The sequence below is a fragment of the Furipterus horrens genome, unplaced genomic scaffold, assembly GCF_987537825.1.
Source record: "Furipterus horrens unplaced genomic scaffold, mFurHor1.1.pri manual_scaffold_2, whole genome shotgun sequence".
In the NCBI taxonomy this organism is placed as follows: domain Eukaryota; kingdom Metazoa; phylum Chordata; class Mammalia; order Chiroptera; family Furipteridae; genus Furipterus; species Furipterus horrens.
The window spans coordinates 140473702-140499807 of NW_028327172.1; the positions used below are offsets into that span (position 1 = coordinate 140473702).

The 26106-nt window shown below is 46.3% G+C and overlaps 1 protein-coding gene across 1 annotated transcript in view; it reads right to left on the bottom strand.

Annotated features, from left to right (window-relative positions):
• Positions 1 to 26106, bottom strand: part of FRMD4A (FERM domain containing 4A) — a 212186-nt gene that overhangs the window by 78544 nt on the left and 107536 nt on the right. Inside the window, exons 9-11 of the mRNA XM_090266546.1 lie at positions 22732 to 22797; positions 22461 to 22518; positions 17932 to 18018 (exon numbers count right to left, since the gene is read on the bottom strand). Coding sequence (XP_090122672.1) covers positions 17932 to 18018; positions 22461 to 22518; positions 22732 to 22797 — 211 coding nt within the window. The remainder of the gene's footprint in view (positions 1 to 17931; positions 18019 to 22460; positions 22519 to 22731; positions 22798 to 26106) is intronic.

Here is a 26106-nt window from a genome sequence, read left to right on the forward strand (position 1 = left end):
TTCTGTAAAGGGCGGGCTGTGTGGGGGCATTCCTACATCCTGTGGATGGGTTTAAGGTCAGCACTGTAAGGCCCCGCTTGTCACACTGCTTCTCTTTGGAATTTAAAAATCAAGTAGCTTGTCTTAGAACAACCCGTACTTGGGAGACAATACAGACTAGTACTGATTAAAAGAATGGTTATGCATTGTTACTGGCTATGTATCATTAGCAATATAAATTGTGTTTTAGTCTTCTCTTCTTTGAAATACTACCACTAATAACAAGTTTTATTTTCATAGGACTGCTGCATGAATGAATTAGTACATATAAAGTGCTTAAAAGGGTAGCCAGTATATTTATTTTTCATTATTGAGTTAGCAGTCAATAAATACTAGCTGTTACGTTCTTTCCTCTCCATCATTAACAGACAAACATTATTCTTAATGTAAAAAATAAAGTTCTGAATACTTTGAACATCTATCATGCCAAAGTACAGGTTTGTGTAATTTTTTAAAAAAGATGGCTAAGATGGTGCCATAAGCATTTTACAAAATGTTTACGGAAACGTTCATGGATTGGTTATAATGCAAGCATAAGCCCAACCCAGCTTAGTAATCATGGGCTTTGGGGTTCTCAGTCCTGTTTCTTATCTAGTCAGTACCTGAGTCTGTTTTGACCATTTTCCTGCTATAACTTGTAATCTCAAAATCTCCACCCTGAGAAGACAGTACCCTATGGTAATACGGCTCAGTATTATAAGGAATAAGTTATACTGGGAACCAAATCAGGCCCCCCCCAACACAGGCCAACTACATTCACAGGTAATTCACTTACCAAGTGCCCATGAGTGCGCCCTTCCTTACCTGCATGGAAGGATGGCTCCGGCACCTATCACCTTCTGAGAGGGCCACAGCCCCAGCAAAGAAAACAATGGCTAATTTGTCTCTGCAGTCAGACCTAATGGAATCAAGATGTCCCTCTGGCCGGCTGCCTCCTCCTCACTGTCAAGACACAAGCTCTAAACTGATTTGGTTAATTCAATGACAGACACCCAGAGCACCAGGCCTTGACCCTTTCATGGATGGCCTCTTTTTAACCCATCAAAAACCTTTTAGCTTTGGCCTGATGAGTCATTACTACTAGAGGAAAAAGAGCAAGAGGGTCAACAAGGGCTTAACAGGCCTGGAGAAAAACAGTCCATTTTATTTTTCCCCACTGGACTCAATTTCCTTTTCTTTTTCTCCTGGGAGGGCCTCTCTCTATATATGATTTTATTCTGTGTACTTTGGCTTTTGTTGCAGAAAGATGTATCTATCATAAAGCTCTGGCAAACGTAAAAACTTTAAAGAGAAGCTGCAAGTATTTTTCCTTTCTTATCCTCCACCTACTCATGTTATTCTCTCCTCATCGTGGCCACTGGGGCATAGATGAGGTTAGTGTTTGAATGGAGAAGTTGGCCAGGCGGCCCATCTGGGTCTGGCTGTGGGCTTTCTAGCAAAGGGCACTGTGGCCCAGTTGCATGTGGCTTACCCCCTCTGTGCTCCAGACTTCCCTTCAAAAAACGTTTGAAGGCTAATTACACATTCTATGATTATGTCAATGGGAGACTTCAAAGAAGGAATGAGTTTGAGGCATATCTGACACATCTGAATTATGATGGGCCACGTCACCTGCAAAGGCAAGGACTTCTCTACTTCTAGCTGCTGTATAAGGATTTTTGTTTTGACTACTTTGGAGGGCAGACTTTGGGGAAAGCATATAGGTTTTTGTTTGTTTGTTTGTTGGGGTGGGGGGCATTGTCATTTCTCTTACGCCTGGCAGCTCTGTCAGAGATGTGGCATCACAGCAAGTCCCCTGATTTCCCTGGCAGAGGCATTTGACTCCACAGAAGACAGGGGTAGAATAGAGAATGGGTTGGCAACTGGGGCTATGGAAACAAACATATATACTCACAACTAAAACCTGCACAATCAAGCTAAGGAAAAAAATGATGAAATGACAAAACTCTATTTAATGGTATCCATGTGAAACAAAGCTGAAAGAAATTAGTAAGCCTCAAGGCTCTTTGGGAATAATTATTTAAGAGCAGTCTGTGTACACTTTAAAGCAGCCAGTGCTCCCAAGGTTGGCCTGCCCTGCCAGGTCAGGTCGGGCCTTGCAGGCGTGGATCCTGTGGGCACCATACTGGGAGGCAGATCACCTGCCGCCAGAGCCCTCAGGTGTGAGCTCCAGCCCCTCCTGGCTGGAGAGCATCTCAGGGATCATGGAGGCTGAGTGAGCACCGGGCCAGGATTGGCAGCTTGCTTTTCAAGTCAGGCTGCTGCTAGGACCCTTGTGGTTTTGCTGGCTGCTCAGCCCGCAGAGAGGGGAACCTAGGGCCTGCCACCACTTCAGCCCTGGCTTCCTGCTGGAGGGTCCAACCCTGCAGATGGCTGGAGGGACAGAGAGTCCATCTCTGCAGCATGGGCCCTGGATGAATTTGGTGACTTCTCTCTCAGGATTCTTTTGCTGCAGCAACTGTGTACCTGCCCTGCAATTCTTCCTTCCCAAAAAGAAGAGAGATGAGCACATTTCCCAGAGGTGAGAATGTTAACTCTGGAATCGCTGTCTTTCCAGCAGGGCTGCTCCTTTTAAGGCTCAGGTTTGTTCCTGTTTCCCAAGAGGATTTTTGAGGGGGCAGATCAACATGGGGAGCGGTGAATCTGGGGAGCAGGGTGACAGCAGAGGAGGAAGAAGAGCCTTTTACTCAGCATCCTGCCCTCAACCCCTTTCTTCTCACCAGTTGTTGCTAAACCCGCAGACTTCCCAGCCCCATCCACGGCTAGTTCTCCCAGACAGTCACATACGCCCCTCTGTCAAAGCAAGTATCCTCTCATGGTGCAATTCTCTATTTTACTCAAATGTCTTCTCTACCAGACTCAGTTTCTTGAAGGCATTTTCCCAACACCTAGCCCAATACCTGGGGCATATCAGGCACTGAGTAATTATTTGTTGAGTGCATGAATGAGTGAAGAGCTTTATGAGGTAGGTATTATGGCAACTGAAGTTCAGAAAGGTTAAGTCACTTTCTTTGAGTCACACAGACGAAGAATGGGGAAGCTGGTGTTCGAACCTTTATCTGTTTGCCTGAATTTCAGGCAACTTCCATGATAGGAGGAGCAGTCAGCAGTTGAACCCAGACATCTTGTTAAAAATACATTTCTACACTGCAAGGGATGTGGCAAGAGGGAAGTGGCTGTGAGTGCCAGCTCAAGAGCTCCCATCCCGGAACTGCAGCCCTCCCTCCTACCAGGAGCTGTCTGCACTGTGCTGGACTCCAAAGGGATGGGGGAAGTCTAAGGCCTTGGGGGCTCAGGGGCTCAGGCTGCAAGCCTAGTTCCGACCTGGAGTGACTCCTTGCCACTCCCCGCACCCAGAAACTGCCTCGGGAGCCTCCCTGTTCCACCTGCAGGTGCTGCCCCTGAGTCCCCCAAGGCACTGGGGGCAAGGGCCAGTGGCTTTGGTGTTACACAGGTTCACACTTTCAGGAAGGTCAGCTCAGCGTGGGTTTCCCCTTTGAATCACGCTCATTTAAAAATAAAAAGCAACTCACACAGCTTGCTAAGTATCGCACAGCTCAGCAGAAACTAGCTGAGGTCTATCTACCAAGGCAAAGCGAAGTTCACCGCATTCAGCAAGCAGCGGTTTCCAGCATAATGTTTCCTGCTTCTAAGAAAGAAAAGGCGATCAGAGTAACCAGAACGGGTCAATGGTCTGTGTATTTCAGCAATTCACTCTCGGTGCCTAGTCACTATTAGTTCTTAGGTGCATTTGGTTTAAGAGACAAAAAGTAAAATTGAGGGACAGTCCAGAGGGACTGGTGGGGACTCTGTATACTTTTCATTTTCCCATCAACAATCTAAGCTGTGAGTTGCTCTCATGTCCTCCCCCGCGACCCCCGCCTCTCCCTTCCAATGCCTCGCTCTCCAGCCCTTCCTCACAGGAGCTTTACTGTGTGTCCTTACTTCAATGAGGCCACTACATACATGGAGATGTCCTCGAAATTGGTGATGGGTCACGAGCTTTTGGATATTCTGTCCTGCTGTCATTCTTTTAACAACTGTTCATTGTGTGTCTCCCACACGTCAGGTCCTGTGCTAGCAGTGGGCATATAGTCGTGAGAAAAAAGACAGAAACTTCTTTGTGCTTTTGTGAGGGGAGAGGTAAGGAAGTCAGAAAGGAGGACAGGAGGGGGCTGTCACGTTAATAAGGGCCTGGGGAAGGCTGCACTGAAGAGGGAGCTGAGTCGCTATCGGAAGGAAACGGGACACAGCCGGCTGCAGTGTGAGGACGAATAGCGAGTGCAAAGAGACCCAGCGCACTGGCGTGCTATGTCACTGCAGAAATGCTGAAGTAAACAGCGGGACAGCGGACTATTACTCAGCCATAAAAAAGCAGCAAGTTCTGATTCATGCTACAACATGGAAGGACCTTGAAAACATTATTCTAAGAGAAACAAGCCAGATACAAAAGGTCCCTGATTATGTTTTCCTCCATTCGAAATGCCTGGTATAGGCAGGTCTGGCAAGACAGAAAAAAGGGTTTGTGGATCCTTTGGGCTTGGGGAGACATGCCAAGTGACCAGGAGTTCCCTGTGGCCTTTCCACTGTTAGGACTGGTAAATTCTAGCCTGGACTAATCATGAATCATAAGACGCTCTCCAGTTAAAACTCCATAAAATTAATTATTTACAAGGAGCTAGTCCAGGACGAAATCGCCCGAACCCCCAATGATGCCCCTTCTTCATAAGAAGCCTCCCGCCCAGATGCACCACCCCCAACTTCTCCGACGATTCTCCTCCCAGGCCCTCCTCCCGGATCTCTGTGGTGGCCCCTGCAGAGGGCAGACGTCCTCCCCCAGCCTGACAGCTCCGGCCGTCACGGCGGAGGCACCTCACGGGGCTGTCCTCCTCTGCTCTGTGACCCCGCAGTCTTTCATAGTGTCAGCAGGCGAGAAATCTAGCCACTGACCCATTTTGGATGGCTTTTCCCACACCACAGCTACAAGCATCAACTCAACGACGTGTTTAAAGATAGACAGGTGTGGGCATGCAAGCACGGAGGAAATTCACTCAGCTGTGGCTCCTCGGGCATTGTAGGCGGGCTGGGGTTTGCTTTCCAGTCAAACGTCAGGTGTGGAAGCATGGCACCGGACCCCTTCAGTGGGGCTCTGCCCTCCTAAAAGCTTGGGACAGGAACACGCACCACAAGGAAGTTGAGTCTGCTCCGGGGGTGGGGTTGGGGAGCCCATGGGCTACATTTGACGCTAGTATGTGCCTTCCAGATTGATGGTAAGGATTGACGAGGAGACTTGCAAAACCCCACGCAACACTTGAAACACCTGTGGGTGCTGCTGAAAAGAATGGGGTGGTTGGATAGAAGGGCTCTCTGAAGTCTCCCTGGTTGCTGGCTCAGTAATAGCTTTGTCACAAACTGTGCTGTTGGGTAATGACTCCACAGCAAAACCAGGGCCACAGAATCTGAAAATGGAAGTTCTGGCTGAGACTCTGAGATGATCAATCTCCTTAATGTGAATAGTGAGCAGACCTTCAGGGGGAGATGGAAAAGAAAAAGACCAGGAGCTAGCTAGGCAGGTCCCCGGGCCAGTCTGACAGGTCACAATGGGCCTCGGTTTGCCTGAGAGAGCTATGGCTGGTCTGAGGTTGTGTAATGATTAACTAGTGCCCTTGTTCACTTTCAAAAGTGTCCTACTTTGGATACTAATACCCTATGGTAACAAAAAAGACAAATGCCACACAATGCCATTTACATGAAGATTCCAGAGTAGTCTAACTCATGGAAACAGAAAGTAGAATGGGTGGTTTCCAGAAGCTAGGGGGAGGGGGAAACAAGGAGCTGTTTAGTGGGACGGGTTTAAATTTTGCAAGATGAGAAGGTTCTGGAGACTTTGCACAACAATGTGTCTGTACCTAATACTACTAAACTGGACACTAAAAAATGGTTCTGATGGGAAATTTCATGTTATGTGTATTTTATCACAATTAAAAAAATTTTTAGATTAAAACCTTATGATTTAGATGACTCTAAAACCCTTTATCCTCAGTGGGGTATAAAATGTTTAGGAAGGTAGAAACTGAGGGAAGATTTAGAGGGAGAAAGATGTGCTGTGGGCCAGCCCTACCCAGAGCAGGGCGTGTGCCCTCTGCAAACCTAGTGGGACAGGGTAAATCAGGATCCCCTGGAGCACGTGACAGGCATCTCCTGAAGCTAAGGGACACCTGAGACTGCTGCCTGATGCCTGCTTGCAGAATCTAGTCTAGCTCGTGTCTGATGGGCTGAAGGAGCCTAACAGAAAGAGGAGATGGTTTAACTTTAAATCAAGCTTGGAGCTCAGGTTCTTATAAAGGACGGGGACACTCCAGTTTCTTAATAAAATTCATTTTGCTACTTAAAGTGACTGATTTTGTGTTACCTGGGAATGGTCCAAAAAGTCACAAGTCTGACTGCATTTTTTTTAAAATCTAAGGATGAACACTTTTAAAAGAACAGTGTGAGATGAAAACATTTTGCCTTTTGAGTGCCAGGTAGTGAGTGTTCTTGTCAGACCAGCACAGTCTTTAGTTTTTCAGCCAGAAAAACCAACTCTGTTCCTAAGTTACTTGGTTCATGGTACCTTTTGGAGTAGGCGGGGCTTCTGGATGCTCTTCTGCAGAGGTCTGGAATCCAACAACACTGCTTGGTTTTGATTTGCTTCTTTAAATTACATCCAAGGTCAATGGGGCTCCCTGAGGGGTGGGACTCCGCTTCTGTGAGTGATTTAGAAGCCAGTCAGTCTCAGAGGGGCTCCTGGCCTGTCTGGCTGGGTGTTTATTTGCATGTTATAAATATCAAATGTTGTGTTTGACCCCGACAGTCCTCACTATCAACATAGCTGTTTAATGGCCTTTTTAGCTGTCACATGTGCCTACTTGTGCAGGGAGAAGTCTGAGACCAGTCGCTGCTGTGGGAAGTGGATGATCCCTGGGAGACCTCACACCCACAAAAGGGACAGGTGTGTCAGTCTGGGGAAGGTAGAAAAGTGACTTTGGTCATCTAATCAGTTCTAGCTTGGGTTTTGGCTAAACTTGAGGACAAAGAGAGACCTACTTGAGCATTTTTTCTCTCTCTACCACTTTCTTCTGCGAACATGCTGCTTTTTTACTTTTCCTTTTATTCATTAGTCCTTTCTGGCTGTACAATGAGCCTGAGCTTTCTTCACTGCCAGGAAAGATATCTTGCCACTGCATTTAATAGGGTGCCTGAGCTGGGGGCAGGTTCATAGCACACAAAGGGTTATGCCAGAACCCTGAAACCAGTACCCCAGGGACCAGATGCACTGTCCTCCAAGAGGTACCTCCATGCACGTCACCCCAAGAAGAGATGTGGACCTGCCTCTTCTTAAAGATGTAATTCCATCCCTCTCCTCCCGCACCCCTACAGAGAAATTACTCTCCCATTACTGCTACTCTCTAAGGGTTATCCACCCGGGTGGGGCACTGCTTTTATTTCCTGCTCACAGCACCACCTTCTTCAGAGTGACAGTCTGACCCCAGCACTGGTACTGTGGGGACAACTTCAACAAGAATACAGGAATGCAAGCTGCTGTCCTTGGAAGTTTGGCTTACTCAGCACCAGGCTCTGAACGGCCTCCACCGGAACCTGTGAGAACGGAGGGACCCTTGGTTCCCAGATTCCATGGCCAAGAAAAAAATTAATCCTTTTAACAAAGAGACATTGTTTGCTCTTTGTGGTGAACCCACCTCTCACGTTCAGTATAAAAGAGACTGTAATGATATTAGCAATGTCAAGGACAACAGCACTTTAATCTTGGGGAACAGGAAACTCTTTGAGATGTAAACATACTGAAGATGAAAATTAGACAATTTCTCCTGTCTTAGTCGCCATTTCAGACATAAAAGACAGGAACAAGAGGTTAAATACGTTGTTTATCAAAACTTTTTTGAATGCACTGGAAATGAGTTAATAGCATCAAAACTCTTTGATTGAGACTCTGACATTTACTTTGAGCCTGTGAGTGGATAGGGAGGATGATGGCTTACAAAAGATCTTTTGTTTTTGAAGGTATAACCTCTCTAGGAAAAGGATTTGATTTTAGCACAGACTAAAATATCTCCCAGTAATACATCTACAGAAGCTGAAGCTACAGAGCCTGGGCAGGGTGATATGGAGAGGACACTCCAGCGTCATCGCAAGATGTCGATTCAACACGGGAGGAGACAGATACCGTGTCGCTCCCGAGTCGGACTGCACAGCCATTCTCGGCGGTGCAGATAGACTCTTAAGAAGCTACACCATCGTCTCTCGAGACGGATGGCTGCCGACGACGAATACATCTACAGAGTAAAATCCCACAGAAGGTTCCCTGTCACCTGTCTGTGGAGCAGTGGCCCTCACACTTCACAGCTGTGTCCAAATCACCTTCAGGGCCCGTGAAAACACCGACTGCCGAATCCCATGCATCCTCCGAGTTTCTGAGTCCATGAGTCTTCAGTGGGGACTCAAGAGTTTTTAATTCTAACATGTTGCCAGGTGAGGCAGATGCTGCTGGTGCAAGGGCCGCTCTTTGAGAACCACGGCTGTAAAAATTGCTGCACTGACCTGCACTGAGGGTTTATTCTCTCTCCAGGATTCGCCACCTTGCCCAAGGTCACCACCTTTTCCCTTAGGGTCACCTGTATATAATGACTGCTTGATGCTAAGGCTAAGGCTTGTTCCCCAGCCTCATGACAATGGCTCTGAGAGTCGATCCAAATTCATAGCTTCATCCAAGATTTCATTATAGCTCAGCTTCTCACTCTGCCTGGTCCTGGATCTTTCCTTTCCTCACTGGCTTAATTCCAGAGCACTTCCCAACACACACCCTGCCTGTGAATCCATCTCAGATTCCGCCTGCCAGGGAGCCCAGGGTGCAACTCTCAGAACTTCTGAGAATCCCTTGTTGAGACTTCTGACCATCCATGATCCCTCCCATTCTTTCTTACTCTGATTTCTCTTTGTAGAATTCAGCACTCTAATACTATACAGATTTTCTTAATGTTATCATTTAACCACCTTCCCCACCAGACTGTAAGCTCTGGCAGGGCAGGGATCTGTTTCTCGTTTACTGTCACATCTGCAGGGCCTAGAGCATGACCTGGCCTGCAATAGGCACCTGGTAATTCTCCTATGGGGACCATTTTATTGGAGAGGATTTCATATTCAACACTCTGTGGAAGTTCTAAAGCTCCAGCTCAGTGCTTTCAGGTGACTGCAGTTCTTGCGTGGGAGAATAGACTGGCATTCCTAGTGCAGAGGGAGAGAATCCAGCTGCGCCTCATTTTGATGCTTTGAGAAGAGCATGTCTAGTATTGATGCTTTGGGAAGGGCTTGCCAATTTTCTTAGAATACAATTGCTTTTCCTTTCTTTCTTAGATTGTTATTTTAGATGGCAGACTCTCTCTGTCCCTCTACCACCAACCCATTATTCTTCTGGCAGGCCTGCTCTTAGCTGAGAGGCAGGCCCTCCTTGGTGGCCCATGGCCAGAGCCTGTCACCCACAGGCATTGAACCTTCCCAGGTCTCTCAGCAGAATGAGATCTGAAGGACTGATAGGGGCAACCAGAGGAGGCCCTTTTTATCCAACCCTGTGAAAGAGCAAAGGCTGCAAAATGCTAAAAATGCTAAAAGTACTTAGTGCAGTTTATCCTCTTTGGGGTGTCCTTTCCAAGGGGGATACAGATAATGGAATAAGGAAGGCCTCCATACCCAGGGCCAGCCAAGGTAGAGGACTCAGCAACCCCCCAAAAAGCCAAGTGCATCCAAACAGAAGCTGAAAACTAAGTCAGCAGTGCACTTAATGGAGTGCTTAGCATGCTGAATAATTTAGCAGGCAAACTCCACTGGGAGTCAGTTCACAGTTAATGGAATATTTCCTGTAAATATTATTTTCTCTTCCTGTCTCATCATCTCAGACATTTCAAAAATCTTTACTAATCTAGGGGGTGACAGTAATGCATCAATTCCCTGAGCTCATATCCCTGCTTCCTAAATACTCTTAGGAACCAGAGGAAGCCACACTGGCTGCTTGGGGACGGGGGCAGACCATTTAGTCTCGTCCTTTCTCCTAATGTCTCAGAGGGGACTCCACAGTGCTCCTAATTGTGCATCTAAATGTACGCAAAAGCGCCCCTAATTGCACATCAAATAAATAAGTAAATGCTGTCTGCTGAACATGTAACAAGGACCAGCATTGCCATTATTCCTCAGTGGAGGGAGCTCAATAAATATGGGCTGGTGAGCAGGCTGCCGCCATAAATGATGATTTGCAGATATTGAATATTCCTCCTAGGGAGGGTTTTTGGAGCCACATGTTTCACACTATGTGTTCTTTAATGCTCATAGCCTCAGACACAACCTGCAGGAGTGGCCTTTATTTTAACTCTCTTGGCACCCCATTCAAAAAGCATTTCATAGTAACTTATAACAGCTTCTGATGATTAGATAGCTGGTCTGTTTCAAGACTGCCAGCTACAAGGATACGACAGAAGGCAGCTCACTTTGGAACTAGTGGGGGAGACGAGTCTTAAGTGTGGGAGAGGCTAACTAACTTCTTTTTCTCTTGATGCTTTTAAGATTCTCTCTTTAACTTTAACCTTTGGCATTTTAATTATGATGTGTCTTGCAGTGGGCATCTTTGTATCCATCTTGTTTGGGACTCTCTGTGCTTCCTGGACTTGCATGTGTATTTTCTTCACCAAATTATTAGGGAAGTTTTCTTTCATGATTTTTTCAAACAGATTTCCAATTTCTTGTTCTTTCTCTTCTCTTTCTGGCACCCCTATGATATAAATGTTGGAACACTTGAAGTTGTCCCAGAGGCTGCTTACACTATCTTCGTTTCTGTTTTGTTTTTTTGTGGGGGAGGGGGGATTCTATTTTCTTCTTCTTGTTCTGACTGCTTGTTTTTTGCTTCCTTATGTTCCAAATCATTCGATTATCAGCTTTATTCATACTACTGTTGTTTCCCTGTAAATTGTTCTTCATCTCAATTAGTGTATCCTTTGTTTCTTTTTTTAAAAAATTATTTGTTTGTTTTGTTTTATTTATTTATTTTTAGAGAGAGGGGAAAGGAGAAAGAGAGGGAGAGAAATATCACTGTCTGGTTGCCTCTCACTCACGCCCTCAACTGGGGACCTGACGTGCAACCTAGTCATGTGCCCTGACTGGGAATCGAACCAGCGACACTGGGCTCGAAGGCCAATGCTCAATCCACTGAGCCACAGCAGCCAGGGCTTATTCTTTGTTTCTGACTAGATCTTTTTTATGTGGTTGAGGTCCTCACTAAGTTCCTTGAGCATCATTATAGCCAGTGTTTTGAACTCTGCTTCTGATAGATTGCTTATCCCCATTTTGTTTAGTTGAGCCTTGGTTGCTGTTGGCAGGTCAATGGGAGGGATTTACCCCGAGCTGTCAGCTGCAAGGACTAGCTGTGACCACTGACCACCAACCACCACCCTTCTTGGAGAATCAGCTATGCAGGGGCAGGGTGGTGGTGCTTTGATGTGGTCTGTAGATGTCCACTGGGGGCACTGGCCCTGGCATTTCCCAGGTGGTACAGGTCAAGGTCAGCCCCCCGCTGTGTTTTACTCAGGACAGCCTACCTGAGCTATGAAGCAATCTGAGATGATTGCTACTTGTGCTGGACTTTGATATTCCCAGGCAAAGCCAAACTGTGAATCTAGGCCAGTTGCTGCTATTGCTGTGTCTGGGACCACTTAGCAAGAGGTATGGGGGCTGGGGGCTCACTGGGGCTGGTTGTTGCTGTTTGGAAAGGATTTAGAAAGTTGTGAAGCATGAGCCAAGACAAGCCCTTCATATGGAAAAGCCAATGTTAACAGCTATAAAGTTTGTGGGAGGACCCTTAGGGGATCTCCAGAGTGGGGCAAACAGTGTTAGCCAGATTGATGGAGTCTCAGATATGGCACCAGCCTGCAGACCCTGTGGCTCTGTGGAGGAAGGGTTCAGAAAAGGGACAATGGCCTCTGCCCACCTTTCTTTTCTGTCTGGGAGAAAGCAGTCCTCTGGCTCTTACCTTGATGCCAGACACTTCAGTTCCTCCCTGTATGCCACTGGTGCTGAAGCTAAAAGGGAGTGGGTCTGAGTAAGTGCCACAAGCAGAGGAATTGTTTGGGATTCCAGAAGTTTCTTCCATCAACTCAATCCCCACTGGTTTTTGCAGCCAGGACTGTGGGGACTTATCTTCCTGACACTGGAACCCTGGGCTGGCGGGCCTGGTGTGGGGCTGGAACTCCTTGCTACTGAGTTATCCTTCCAGAATTTTTACCCACCACATATGAATGTGGGACCAGCCCGTTCTGCATCTCTGCCCCCCCTAATACTCTAGATGGATGTGGTTTAATTTCATAGTTGTCAGACTTCCATTCAACTTGATTTCTGATTGTTCTGAGTGATAGCTGTTCTATAATTTAGTTGTAATTTTGATGTGGTTGTGTGAGGAGGTGAGCAATGTTTACCTGTGCTGCCATCTTGACTGTTAAGTCTGTGACTCACACCTGCCTGCCTGCCTCCCTCCCTCCCTTCCTTCCTATGGCTTAAGTCTCTTTGTTTGGCTGTAAATGCAAACTAAGATGAAGCTCAAGATTTACTTCAAGTGCCCAAATGCCAGTCTGACAGTGTTTCATTATTCCCTGAAGCCAACAGGACTGTCACTTTGAAATAAAGGACATCTTTCTTACACAGCACTACAATTCTACATGCATACACAGGCTAAAATGGAGTTTGGCAGCTGGGAGAAAATAGGGTAAAATTACCTGTGACCCTCCTTCCACCTCTCTCACCAGTGCTAAACCAAGACAATTAGGCATGCAGATACTGCCATTCCTGTACTTTGATACCACACAACTGCACATTAAAACCACCAAACCATAACTGTGTGAAAGAAGAGAGGCGAGCTGAGATAAGCAAATGGATGTTCCAAAGTGTCACAGAGCATTTTAGTAAGCGTAAGAGCACAGAAGTGGGGAGGCAGGCGGAGTGAAAGAGAAAATATGGTTGGGTGACAAAGAGACATAGAGGGAATTAATGAGTGTTGATGGCGCAATATTTAAAAGCTTATAAAAAATTCTATAACCTGTCCTCAGTGACTATCTGGAGTTCTGCCTGATCTTTAAAAAATAACTCATACATGCAAGAAAGGGCCAGTATTCTGAAGCATGTAAATATATTTTAGGCTTTTTTAAAGTCCTATTTACTGACCTTTTTTACAGCTTTTGTGGGGTTATTCTTCTGAAGTTGATTTTGAGTGTCCAAATGTACACAAAAGCCCAAACACCATCTTCGGGTGCTCTGCGTGTCTGGCTATTCCCGACAGGTGCCCCAAGGGCAGAGAGGCTGAATTTATTCCGACAAACAACAGCAGCTTGCATGCTGAGCTGTACTTTTGCAAGGCTGAGTGCCCATTTGTTTAGAAGGCCCAGGTAATAGACAGAGGTATGTGATCAAAGACCAAAACACTGTCTCCACACTGGTAGGCAACCCGGGCTTGACTCCATGTCTCCCACTACAGCTTCAAAACGAGAATTAAACAACTTAGGTAGACTATACGACCAGAATGGCAAACTGTACCCCAATCAGAGAACCTAGAACAAGCTACTGTCCTGCCCATTTATGAAGAGCAATCAGCCATCCACTTTTTGTTTTTGGTGGGCCATATGGAAACACTTGAGTGCATTTTCACAGGAAACTGCTGAGCTACCTGGAGTGCTCACGGTTTGCTGATGCTATTAGAGCTGTGCATACCAGGGGTACCAGAAGTGCCCCAAGGCCCTCCGGGGGAAAGGAGGCAGGCCCACCCTGCCACTGCCTCTACCCGAATGCTGGCTGGTAGTGCCACATGACATAACCACAGTAACTGGGTCCAAGTGTGAGGAAGGACCTCTGGCTTGGCTGCAGGTCCAGCTGTTGCTGCAGAAGGTGCACAGAACTGGGCTCAAGTCCCAGGTTCTTGAGCATTGCTGGGGGCTCAGACAAGGAGCTCTGTGTGGCTTCAGTAGGAGGGAGTGGCACCACATGGAGAGCCATTCCACAAAGGGGCTGGCCCAGTCTTGAGCCCTGTGCCTCGGAACACCCCAGCTCAGCTGCTCATGTACAGAGGCACTACCAGACATATGTGGAGCTGGGCTGACCATCCCTGAGTCTGAGTTTGGAAAGGAAGCACAGGTGGATGGGTGTTGGTCTTCAACTTCAGCTACATGTCAGAATCAATTGGGAGGCTTTCTAAATATTCAGCGGCTGGGTCAAAGATGGGGCAAATGAGACTGTGGCATGGATATGTTCAAATGGTTTCATGTAATTTCTCATTTTCAGTTAAGGTTAAGCATCACTGGCCTAGAGCACTGCAGGCAGACTTTGGGTATTTTACATGTAAATCTGCATTGCTAGTGGTTACCATGTGTGTGGGTCCAGGCAGGGAGCACACTCTTTACATTTCAGGACTCACAGGTGCCTTACATGTAACAAAGATGGCCTTTTCACGATGGTGCTGATGCTGGGTGTGAGAAGGAACAAGCACCCTGCCTAGCTCTTCCTGCAGCTGTGACTTCTTAAGTATAGCTCTGGTTTTGCCTTGAAATCTCATCCCAGGCCTTAGCAGAGGCAGCTACCCCTCGGGCTAATGAAACGTAGGATTCTCTTCCCCGGTAGGCCTTTCAAAGGCCTGTACTTAACTTCATACTCAGATTGGACATTCATTTCTTAAGCATGACTCCCCAAATTACAATAGGTTAAGGGTCCGTTCAACCTGGACCTGCCTCTGTCTCACAGCAACGTCATAGTAGGGACCTGAAATCTACTCACAGCTACTGGTAAGCTTTCTGGTGTGCTGAGTGCCTCTCCCTTTCTTCTGTCTGCTCAGTCTCTGGTTCAGTTATGCAATGGACATTCTTGATACTTTTGAGTTCCAACTGAATACCCAACTGACTACTTGTCCCAGGTGCCTGTCACAGCTGCCCAGATATCCCGTAAGCCTCAAACGCTGTATGTGCAAACCGTACTTACTGCTCCTTCTCTTCTATCCCACGCCTTGATCAAGAAGCCTAGCACCCTTCTAGATTGCCCTTCTGCTCTGACTGCCCCCTTCTCCCACCATACAACTGGTCAATCATATTTACTTCCTAAACATCTCGCTTCCGTTTCCCCTCGTCTATCCCTATTACTGACAGCCAACCCCAATTCCCCACCTATACCACTAACATGAGGTCCCGGTTTGCAAGTCTTATCCTGCATTCCTTAGACCCACCTCCCCACAGCTGCTTCTGTGACAATGGAAATCTGGTATGTCCACTCTCCTGCTTCAAATGCTCCAGGGCTCCCACTGCCTCAAAGATGAAATCGTCTTGGCCAAGTCTTCAGGGCTCTGGGAGCTGGCCACTATGGCCTCCTCAGCCTCCTCTTGCCCCAAGTTCCAGCCCCAGTGGTGCCACATGCTTCCCCATCAGGCCTTGTGGCTCTCTTTCACGTGCTTTCACAAGCACAAGGATCTCAATCTGCACATCTCTCTACCTCATCCGCCATCTGCAAAACTTCTGTCCACCCTTTAGGACCAGCCCCACTTTGCTGCCTGTGAAGACTCATCTATTCTCCTTAAGTTTAGTCGATGACTCTGACCTTTAATTCACCACCGGCCCTCACACAGACCTCTGGGGTTGGCACTGAGGACCACTGATGCAATTACCACACCTGCCTCTCTCCTGGACAGCCTGGGCAAGCCTGAGGATGTGATGTGTTTCTTACTTAGCTCAGCACCCTACAGTCTGGTTGGCACAGAACAGGCATACAATAAAGGTTTTTTGAATGAATGAATGAATGAGTCAATCAATCAATCAATCAACACTGACTTTGATGGCTTGGTTGTTTCTCACTGGCACAACTACTTCCTCAGAGGGCACAGAAGCATAAGTTATTTTAAGTAATAACTCAGTTTGAGTAGAGCCAATAACCTAAACAAATATATTCACCTTTTAATACTTTAAGTGTTAAATGACCTGGAAAGTGCCACCCATGTCTGTAAACTCTCTTATTCAATGGCTGATTATTCACACTTTTCCTACTTTCTACTTCTTATCTTGAAATCTGTTTTAGAGTCTTAAGAAACTAAATTTATGGAGTTACAATTTATGTGTATTTACAATTTATGAAGCCCTTGGAATGTACCACGCCCTGCTTTTTACATATATCGGGTGTTATCTTGTTACCTCTTCAATCTTCATTAGTACCTCAACTAGAGAAACAAAGCAAATGTAAGCATATTAATTAATGAATTAAAGTGAACACATATGAGTACTTGTTAGCATGTCTTTTAAAACGCTCTGAGAGAGCAGAGAAGTCAATCGCTGGATGTTAATGAACTAGGCTGTGGATCTCAAGTGTCCTCATTGGCCTTGGCCTTCCACCAATGTGGGTGATGAAGAGCTGGATATAGTGTTACCAGGATTCTGTTGAAGGATCTGGGAGTATTTATTCTTGGCTCTAGCAAGCAGAAAAAACTTTCAGGCAGGTTGAAAAGAGAGGACGGTGGATACAAAGAGGAGGCAGGAGTGATGAGAAAGCATGGGAAGAAAAAGCGCAGGTACTTAAAAAAGCCATGTAAGAAAGAGGCAGAAGGGAACAGGAGGAAAGAGACAGTGTGACCAAAGAAAACAGGGAGAAATAAGAATGCAGGGTCCAATTCCTGTCTTACAGGGTATAAAAGAAAACCAGAGAGTTTTTGGAGAGAGCCACAAAATAATACGTTCTGAAAAGACAGGTTCCTACTGGCTTGTTCCCGTGGAAGAATTGCTTCACATTATTTGCTCAAGATCTTTTCTTAGAATTTAACTGACTTACTGACGAATTGAGTGAAAAATCCTCCTCAACACTGGACCATTTCCCCCCTATCGATTTAATGAAAAGCTGGCTGAGGGTGGATGTTAACCAGATAGACAATGATAAGCTCAGCTCTGCAGTACAGATTTTAGTCCGGTTCATGGGTAAAGAAGCTTGGAGAGCAATCTGGATGACGTGATGGATCGATACTGCTTTCTCTCTCTCAAAGCAAGTGTGGTTTTGATAGACTTTTATTCTGCATTTCAAGATTTAAACTGCATACCGTCTTCTCTGCGTGATCTTCTGCCAGAGAATCTGAATGACAGCTCTTGCCTCAGAGGTATTTTTCCATTATAATTTTTCAATTTGTTCTGGTCTGAAAAATGTGTGTCAACGAAAACAGAAAGCTCAAGGCTTGCATCCCCGTCAGACATTCTGTTCGGTGTTTACAATGCTTTTGCAGATCCCTCTCTGCTTTCCTTTCTTTTTGGCAAATGGCCTTATTTTTCCCAGATTTCTGGTCACTTCTAATACGCTATAAAATATTTACTGGATTTGCAGGAATACCTTTCTCATCTCTTATTTTTCACCTCTTTTTGATCTACAATCTCGTCTTTTAGCTCTCCTACACACACTCTCTCTCTCACACACACATACAACATACACACAAATCCTGGGAAAGCTCAGATTAGCCTCTGGCTTCAAGAGCGATGTTCCCCTCCTTTCCCAAAGGCACAGCTCCCCAGGAAATTAAGGAACAGGACAATCCCTCAAAGTCCTTTTGCCCACTTCCTTTGGGAAAGCTAAGCCAGTCTCCTTACCTTAAATAATTACGACTGCTTAGGTTTCCTTAGCGATAGGGGGAAAAAAAGCCATTTACCCAGAGAGCTCAGACAGGATTTCTGCAGGGTAATTTGTATCCACTGAAGGCAGCAAGGGCTTGGTGAGCCCAGAGCCCAGGAGGCTGCACAGCAGAACATTTCACTGCTCTGCCTGCTCCTCTCTCAGCCTCACAAAGGAGAGCACACTTACCTTCCTTGGCTTCACCTTATCGTGGTAGTCATATTGGAAGATTCCTTTGTAGCTCAGACCCAGCCACCATGGGATCCCCTGCTTGTCCTAGGACATGAAAAGGAGGATGGGTCAACATGGGGCCCGAGGAGATAAACACTAATCAAGATCTGCTTCATCTCCAGACAAGGGAACATGCAAATTCCTTGAAGTGAACGGATCCCATCTCTCTCCACTTTTTACCTTAACAGATGTGCCTGGTCATCAAATGATGCTCAGTTATAGGAATAGGTGACCTGGCAAAGTGCCCTGGGTGGGGGACCCAGCTCTGGGCCTCACCAGCAGTGCAGCGTGGTCCTTTGCCCCTTATGAGTAAGTAGCAGATGCCTGTTCTCTCCTCTCCTTCTAAGATGCTAGGTGTTCTGTGCTGGTCCCCTCACTAACCTCAAGGGAAAAGCTGAGTGATGTTAAACATTCTCATAAAACGACCTTCGGAGCAGAGAAACTATCAATAACTCAGCGCTAGAAAGGACCATGGTGATTATGGGAGGCCACTCCTCGAAAAAATAATTTTTTAAAAAGATTTTAATTTTTTTAGAGCAGTTTTAGGTTCACAGTGAAATTGAAAAGATAGGACAGAGATTGCAATGTACCACCTCCCCCTCCCCCACACATGCACAGCCTCCTCGTTATCAACATCCCTCACCGGAGCAGCACGTTTACGACACTGACACATCCATGTCACCCAAAGTCCACGGTTTACATTAGGGTCACCCTCGGTGCTGTACATTCCATGGGCTTGGACAAACGTATGCTGACACGTATGCATCACTATGGCATCACGCAGAGTAGTTACTGCCCTGAAAGCCTCTGTGCCCTGCTAGTCATCAATCCCCGACCCTGCTCGCTCCTGACAACCAGGTTCGCCTTTTCCAGAATGTCATGCTGTTGGGACCATACAGTAGCTTTTTAGATTAGCTTCTTTCACGTAGTAGCTTGTACTTAAGACTCCTCTAATTTTACAGACGATTAAGTCAAAGCAAATGGTCGGCCCTGCTCTGCGAAGGATCCCTCCCTCCCCCAGCACAGTAAGGGCAAGGGTGGCCCATGCTCCCCACGCAACCCTGCTCACCATTTGAGGACAGTAGGGTGCCAGGTAGCATTGTGTGACTCATGCTGTTGGTCCAATAGCAAAGTGGGAGCCTAGACATTCTGGGGACTGAATTAGAAACACCAGTTCCCTCCACTTATTCCTTTAACAGAGACCTCTTGGCACCAGATTGTAAACTGTAATTCCACATTCAAGCAGGATGACTGAGCTGTTAGTTAAAGCTCCCAAATGCTAGGAGCTGATAGTGGGCATGGCAAGCAGCCTTGCCTTACTTAGATTTTTCCCAACTGCCACGTCTATGAATCACCTACTACACCCCATTGCAAATATCTTCAAAACTCAAAACTGGCTTATGGTTTTCGAATACTTGTGAGGCATGAGTTACTTCAAGGTAACCACAAAGATAAAGGGAAAAAGAAATACATTTTGAATTTTTAGAAAAGTTTCAAGGTAGATGATTTCTTTTTAAAAAGTTTAAAATAGTGCCTCTGTGCACTGCCGTGGCTTCAGAGAATAGAGCAAGAGGAGACTCAACGCTGCTGCAACTGTAGATTGGCCAGGTAAGGGTTGTCATCACACCATATCACATCTGTGAAATCACGAGGCCACCAAACAGGGGGGCTTCCTACAGTTGGTTTAGGCTTATTGGATTCCTGTGTTTTCTCCAAGCAAGCAGGACAGCACTTGCTTATGCTTGGAGATTCCAAAAGCCAAACCCATACACGCATTTGGCACTCAGACAGTCACATGGTCTGCTTCTGATTTTCTAACACAGTGCAAGGGACTAAGCATATTTCTCAAGTTTCATTGGAAGGCAGAAGGTATATATATATATCAGAGGGCACCTTTTTGTCAAGCTCTAGGCTGATAAAGAAATGGAACACGGGTGAAAGCAAGTAAAAGGCTAAATGTAGCCTTATGTCAAGGACTTCCAACCTATCCATCTTGATCTTACTTATCAATGCATCTCTATCGATGCATCTTAATTGTCCATCGATGCATCTCTACAGTCTTTCAACATCTAGAAGACTTTTGTGGGGTAGTTAGAGAAACAAGTTTCTTAATCTCTATTTTAATTATAAGTGACAGAAATGAGATCAAACTAAGAACAGAGAATGTGATCCAGGAATTCTTGAGTTCCTGGTTCCCGTTCTTGAAAGCAGACCCCCTTGTTGCCCATCACCAAAGAGTATTTCCACAACAGATAAAGGCTCACAGTGCGACTTCTATGAAATGCCTCTTATAATAACGGCAGGAACTATTGTTGGATTCTTATGTTTCCTTTACGGTAACAACATGGCAAAGTGGAAATGGGCTCCACAACCCTCATCAGCAGTGAGTCCAACACTCGCAGCCAGCAGTGAATTATGAGCCTGTTTTCATGAAAAACCCGACTGACTACCTACTGATTTCAACAGCCATGCTTCAGGGCATAGCCTTAGGTGGGATAATCTTAGAAAAGTCATCTTTCTCACATGGGATTGGAGACAGCTCAGGAGGTTAGGTCACACTCCTCATGACTACATTTGAAACTTGAGAAGGGCAGGGATGGTTGTGATGGTTCTATGAGTTCTATGAGGAGGAGAAATTAAGAGCTCTCATTGGTGGGAAGAGCTTTGGTAGGACATTAGGAAGAATTTAACCACTGCAGGCTTTAAAAGATCCTGAGCTGAGCTGCTGGGAGTCCCTGCATATGCCTCAGAACTGGGTTCGACAAATAGTGTTCCAACACTTATCCCCATGATGGAAATGAGTACTTCTGTCTACTCAATCCAATTCTCAATAAACACTTGGTAAATGTTTACTGAGCACCTATTAGGTACCAGGTACTATAACACTGGGTTCCAGAAACACATAACTATATACAACACGGTCTTTGCCATCAAAGGGCTACAGTTTAGTAGAAGATACAGGCAGTTAAATGCACACCAAGTGTTACATAAGGGGGGTCTCCAAAACTCCTCAGATCCTGCGGGTTGGGGGATGGGGAAAAGGAAACAGCTTTTAAGATGCCTTCACATGCCTGTGGCTAGTGGCTAGTGTCTTTGTTACATAATGGCTTTGATACTTCCAAGGCCCCAGGAAGATGGGAGGGGTTTTGGACCATAGAATGGTACAGAGAGCACACAGAGCCTGTGTGTAAGGTTCTGTGAATGGTCAGAACTGGTTACCGCACCGACTGTGTCAGAGGATCAGAGGACGCAGTCAGGGGTTTAAAAATAGGCGGCAGACATTTTTTTAAGGAACACCATGTGGCTCTGAGAATGGGGAACACCTATGCGGTTTTGGAAAGGAAAGGGAAAAGTCCATGTAGTTTACAAGGAGGCTGGGAACTCCACGCGGTTCTGCATTAAAAGCTGGCAGGCACCACAACACAGGCAAAACCTCCCCAATCAGGATCGAATGATCGGCAGCTACCGGTAAAGCTGAACTGTGTCTAGGAAGCAGGGAAACGGTATTTCTAACTTTTCTAAAAGAAGCCTGGTTTGGTAGGGGGAGGCAGAACTATGCGTTTGTGGGTGTTGTAAAGAAAATAAGACTTAACGGCAGAAATCCGCAAATAATCTAAATCTATATAACTATTAAATAAACAATTCTTTTTCTTTTCACTAATCTCTGGTATTGAGAGTTATGCTTCTGGCCGTGGGCAATCGGGCCCCTAATAACTGAACAGCCGTGGGTTCTCTTTCAATCGGAGCAGCCCGTGGGTTCTGTTACACAAGGACAGGCAAAGTGTGTGAGCTGTCACGGGTGACACAAAGATGAATGCAACATGACACACATTCTCATTGAAAGGAATTAAAAATACAGTTGGGCAGAAACAGGAGAAAACAAATTGGTAGAGGAGCAAGAGGATCTCAGGTTTGTTGGTGAAAGTTATCTAGAACTCAGAAATGTTTTCTGTTCTTTATTGGCCTCAAAGCAATGGCTTAGTTAAAGTTTTCATAATAGAAAAGGAGGCATGGGTACATCATTATCTAACATCTATTAGATTCATAATATCCCAAACTGGATAAAATTAAAGATAATTTAGAAAGGGGTCCATGTCACATTGGACTTGACGTCACAATCTTTAAAAAAAATTCTACTTAGTCTTTGTTCTCTACAGTTCCATGTCTTTAGATGGCATCTTCCTACTGAGGGGCTCTGAGGGCCTGGTCTTCCAGGGGCCTCCTGAGGATGACAGGAGTAGGACTCTGTTTCACCCTCTTCATACAGGGGAACCTGAGTTTTGGAGAGTAACTGAAGTGAGTCTAAGTACCCTAGGGGTAAAGATCCATTGCTCTACTCCCCCTGAGTATGTAAACTTCCTGCCCAGGCACACCCCAAACCCCACTCCCCAAAAAATCTTCAAGGAAATTAGAAAGAAAAAAGAAGTGAGAATTTTAAAAAAATGTTAAGGCAGGCTTGGCAACTTTCACCCAATGAGTTCACTTACCTTCACTGCATAATAGTGAACTCCGTAGGTTGGGAGAGACTCCACGATGCTCATGTAGCTAGAAAAGCAACAGATGAGCACATAAGGGTGGTTGTCTGGCAGAACTACTTCCATATACATATTTGCATGTTTGTGCATGATAAAGTTCTCGGAATGATTATTTACTTGGAAATTAGACTGACTCACTGACCCCCCGGGGATACGGCTTTCTGAGAAGACCTGTACAACCCTGACAGAACACGCTCTCAGGAGTGCTGGGAGGGCTACTTACTTCACGATTGCTTGACCTCTGGTCTGGCCATTCAGTTTCTTGTAGTGCTCAATCACTCGGTCCTCACTAAAAGCAGAAGAAGAGGATTCTGTTATTACATTCCCTGGGTCCACAGCTGAGCACCTTGCCAATGAAGATACTTCTGCTGAGCCCGAGCAACCTCATGAGAGCCTACAAGGAGCCAACAGCTCCTAGAAAAAGGATTTGTCCGGAAGTGGCATTTCTGAACTGATTTGAAAAGTCTGTTTTCCCCTCAGAGGACTCTGTCTTTATCTTGGACTTGTAATCATTGAATTAAGATTAGAGCTCAGGTTTGGGGTCAGCTCCTTGCAAGAAATGATTTCACGTGAGAAGAGGAAAAAGCGGTGAGCAGGCATGCAGTGGGGAGGGACACAGGTCAGGACAGGAAGAGGACCAACTGGCTAGACATCACAGTGGGTGTTCTGGCCTAACTCCCTCAGGCCCTCCTTCTCCCCTCCTCATTTTCTGAATCCTGTCCATACAAGACCTTGTGGAGGGAGGCCAGGTGTTGATCTCAACAGAACATCCACGGCTACCTGCACTAAATTTGTCAGGATTGGGGGCTTTGGGGAAGATGGGAAAGTTCTGGAATTTGGGCCTGGTAAACACAAGCCATGATAAAAGGCCCAGAGGGAACTCCTTTTTATCTTCTGAATTCTTAGTTCTAAAACAATAAGAGATTAGCTCCTGCCTTGGGAGATAATGGTCAGCTAAACTCTTTTCTGACGTGATAAGTGTTGCTGGGCCCAGGGAGATAGGAGCTGTGGCTGCCCCCACTGCTGCCTCCAGAGAGCACAAAGCCAGCCTCGGGAGGCACAGGGGAAGCACTCCCGCCTGCTGAAGAGTCACGTCCAAAAGCCTTGGCCTTGTGATGAGGCCACAACTACCATAGCACCTTATTTCTCACTCTGCCGCCTCCCTCTTCCTCCCACAGGACGGGATCCTACGGATGGAGCCTCAGGACCTCAGTGGTGGATCTTTGTTATCTGTTGTCAACTTATTACCCCAGAATTGATTTAAAGCCTTCTTTCACCTACCTTTTTCTTTTCCAGCTAGACCATTTCTCAGGGTGACATGTTCTATATGTTCGTTATCTGCTACTTGGGGGAAATTTATTTATCTTCCAATTACTATCTGAGCCTTTATGAATATCTCTTAATGTTAGTGTTCTCAACTTTAGTGCATGTAAGATTGTCTGACTCTCCACATGAATGTGTCTTCATAAATACCTGGAACTGGAACCAACCAGCTACAAGGGGCCTTGTTCCAGATGGACAGTCATTTCTGTGGAGTCTGGGCACCTTCTGGTCACAAAGCTGCAGAAGCAGCCATATTTCCCCTTGGCTCCCACACTCCATGAAGTTCTACACTGAGTGTGACAAAGCCCTCTGCTGACAGAATTCTCCAGCAGCATCCTCTTGGGGGTAGACACCAGCCTCAAAAGACATGCAGAGCTGCATCAGGACACCCCAGGATTGCTCTTCTAGCTTCCTCCCCCCCACTCACCAACTGAATCAATGGCAGCAGGGACATGTTTCCTACCACGTGATTTAGCATTTGTGAGGTCAACTCCTAGGTCCAGGGTCAAGCAAGTCAGTGTAGTATGAGCCCATTACCTTGTTGGCCCTGGGAGAGAGGATCCCTGGGCTGAGCTGGAGAGTCAAAAATCAATCTAGTGCTATAGATGCAAACACAAGCAAGGCTCAGCAAAAATGCCACTGAAAGTCACAAACACTGTCAGGAAGCTGTTCTGCTGTTCACTGACTAAATGGCCTGACTGGGGCCTCCACCTCCCTGACAGCTGCTGGACGCTGCCACCCATAACCTTGCCCACCCTGTGTCTCCTGCTGTCTGAGGCCATCTGTGAGGCCACAGGGTCTACCTTCTCCTTCCTTAGCGTCCCTACTCCTTAGCCCCACTTGAAACACATGCCAAGCAGATGACAAAGACGTCCTGCCTCCTGCTCTGCTCCAGTCCTCCTCTGCAAGTTCCAGATGGTGCAAGGACACTGAGTTCTGCAGACAGCTTCCAACCACCCCGGATCTGGGGTAGGGACTCCATGGAGTAACTATTCAGAAACCCTTCCGCCACAGTAAACAGAATCCCAAAACACTATTTGGAGGACACAGAATTTCATGAAGGAAAAAGACAGATGACTGCAGCTGACCGTGCCCCCTGCCATGGTCTGGGTCACATCGTGAGGGTAAATCATCTCTCTGCAGACAAGGGCCCAGGTGTGCATGGGGCAAGGTGAGGGGAAACAAGGTGATGGAGTCATGGTTCCCCGCCATGGAGAGCCATTGGCCTGCAGTTGTCAATGACTCTGGAGGAAAGGAAGATGTCCCTGCACACCTGTCCAGGTGGGGCTGGTGGTCCAGCTTTTGCAAGTGAGGCATCCAAGAGAATCCAGGTCAGGGACCTGATCCTGACTTGTTACTGTGGCCCTCAGTAATTTTGACTTTCTGCCTCAGATGCCTCCTGACAGGGGAATCATGTGACATGAGAAGCCCAAGCGTGGTAAACACCTGGGGAAAACTAACAGAAAGGATTATTGCACTATTACTCAGCATCATGATACATCTTTCTCTACTTTCTAATTGCATTATGTAACTTTTTACTTTCTCCCTCAATTACAGTTGGAATAAGGTTGGTGTGGTTAGTTCCATTTCCCAGGTGAGGAACAGAGGCAGCGGAGAAGTAACTCAGGTTTCCTGGATGGTTGTTACCTCACAGTTCAGGGACTTGGCTGAGATTCCATAACCCGCTGCTCTGCTCACTAAGCGGCAAGTGTGCGCCTCATGAGTGTGATGTGGCACCCCGGGGCCTGTCCATCGCATCTACGGAGGCTAGTGAGAGCAGAAGGGTCCTGAAGAATGGCAACTATGCATCCCTCATTCAGGAATGATCAGGCAATTCAAGACTATGGGCAACTTCATTGAACATGATGTGAGGACTGAGTGAAGGTCCTCTCCAGCAATAAAGGGTCACGGTTAATCCTGCAGATGAGGGATGACCGGAGACAGGGAGGAAGAACTTCAAAAAAGCTTGGGAGGCTGGCTCTGTCTCCAGTCTCTATTAGAAGCATGAACAGCATTTATCCCTTGCCTGACATCACTGCATTTCAAAAATCCAATTAAGTAGGTGGAAATGTTAAAGCCAACCACAATCAGCCAACGATAATGAAATAAGGTGAAAAGATCTATTTGCTTTGGTTTTGTTAAGCAATGCATCATCAGGATGGCCCATGCTACTTAAGCCCATGCTACTTAATGGCTTACTTATTTAGAAACCGGGCTGTGGAGCCTGAGGGCACCTACTTCAAAAAGCAGCCCCTCCCACCACCTCGCCCTATCC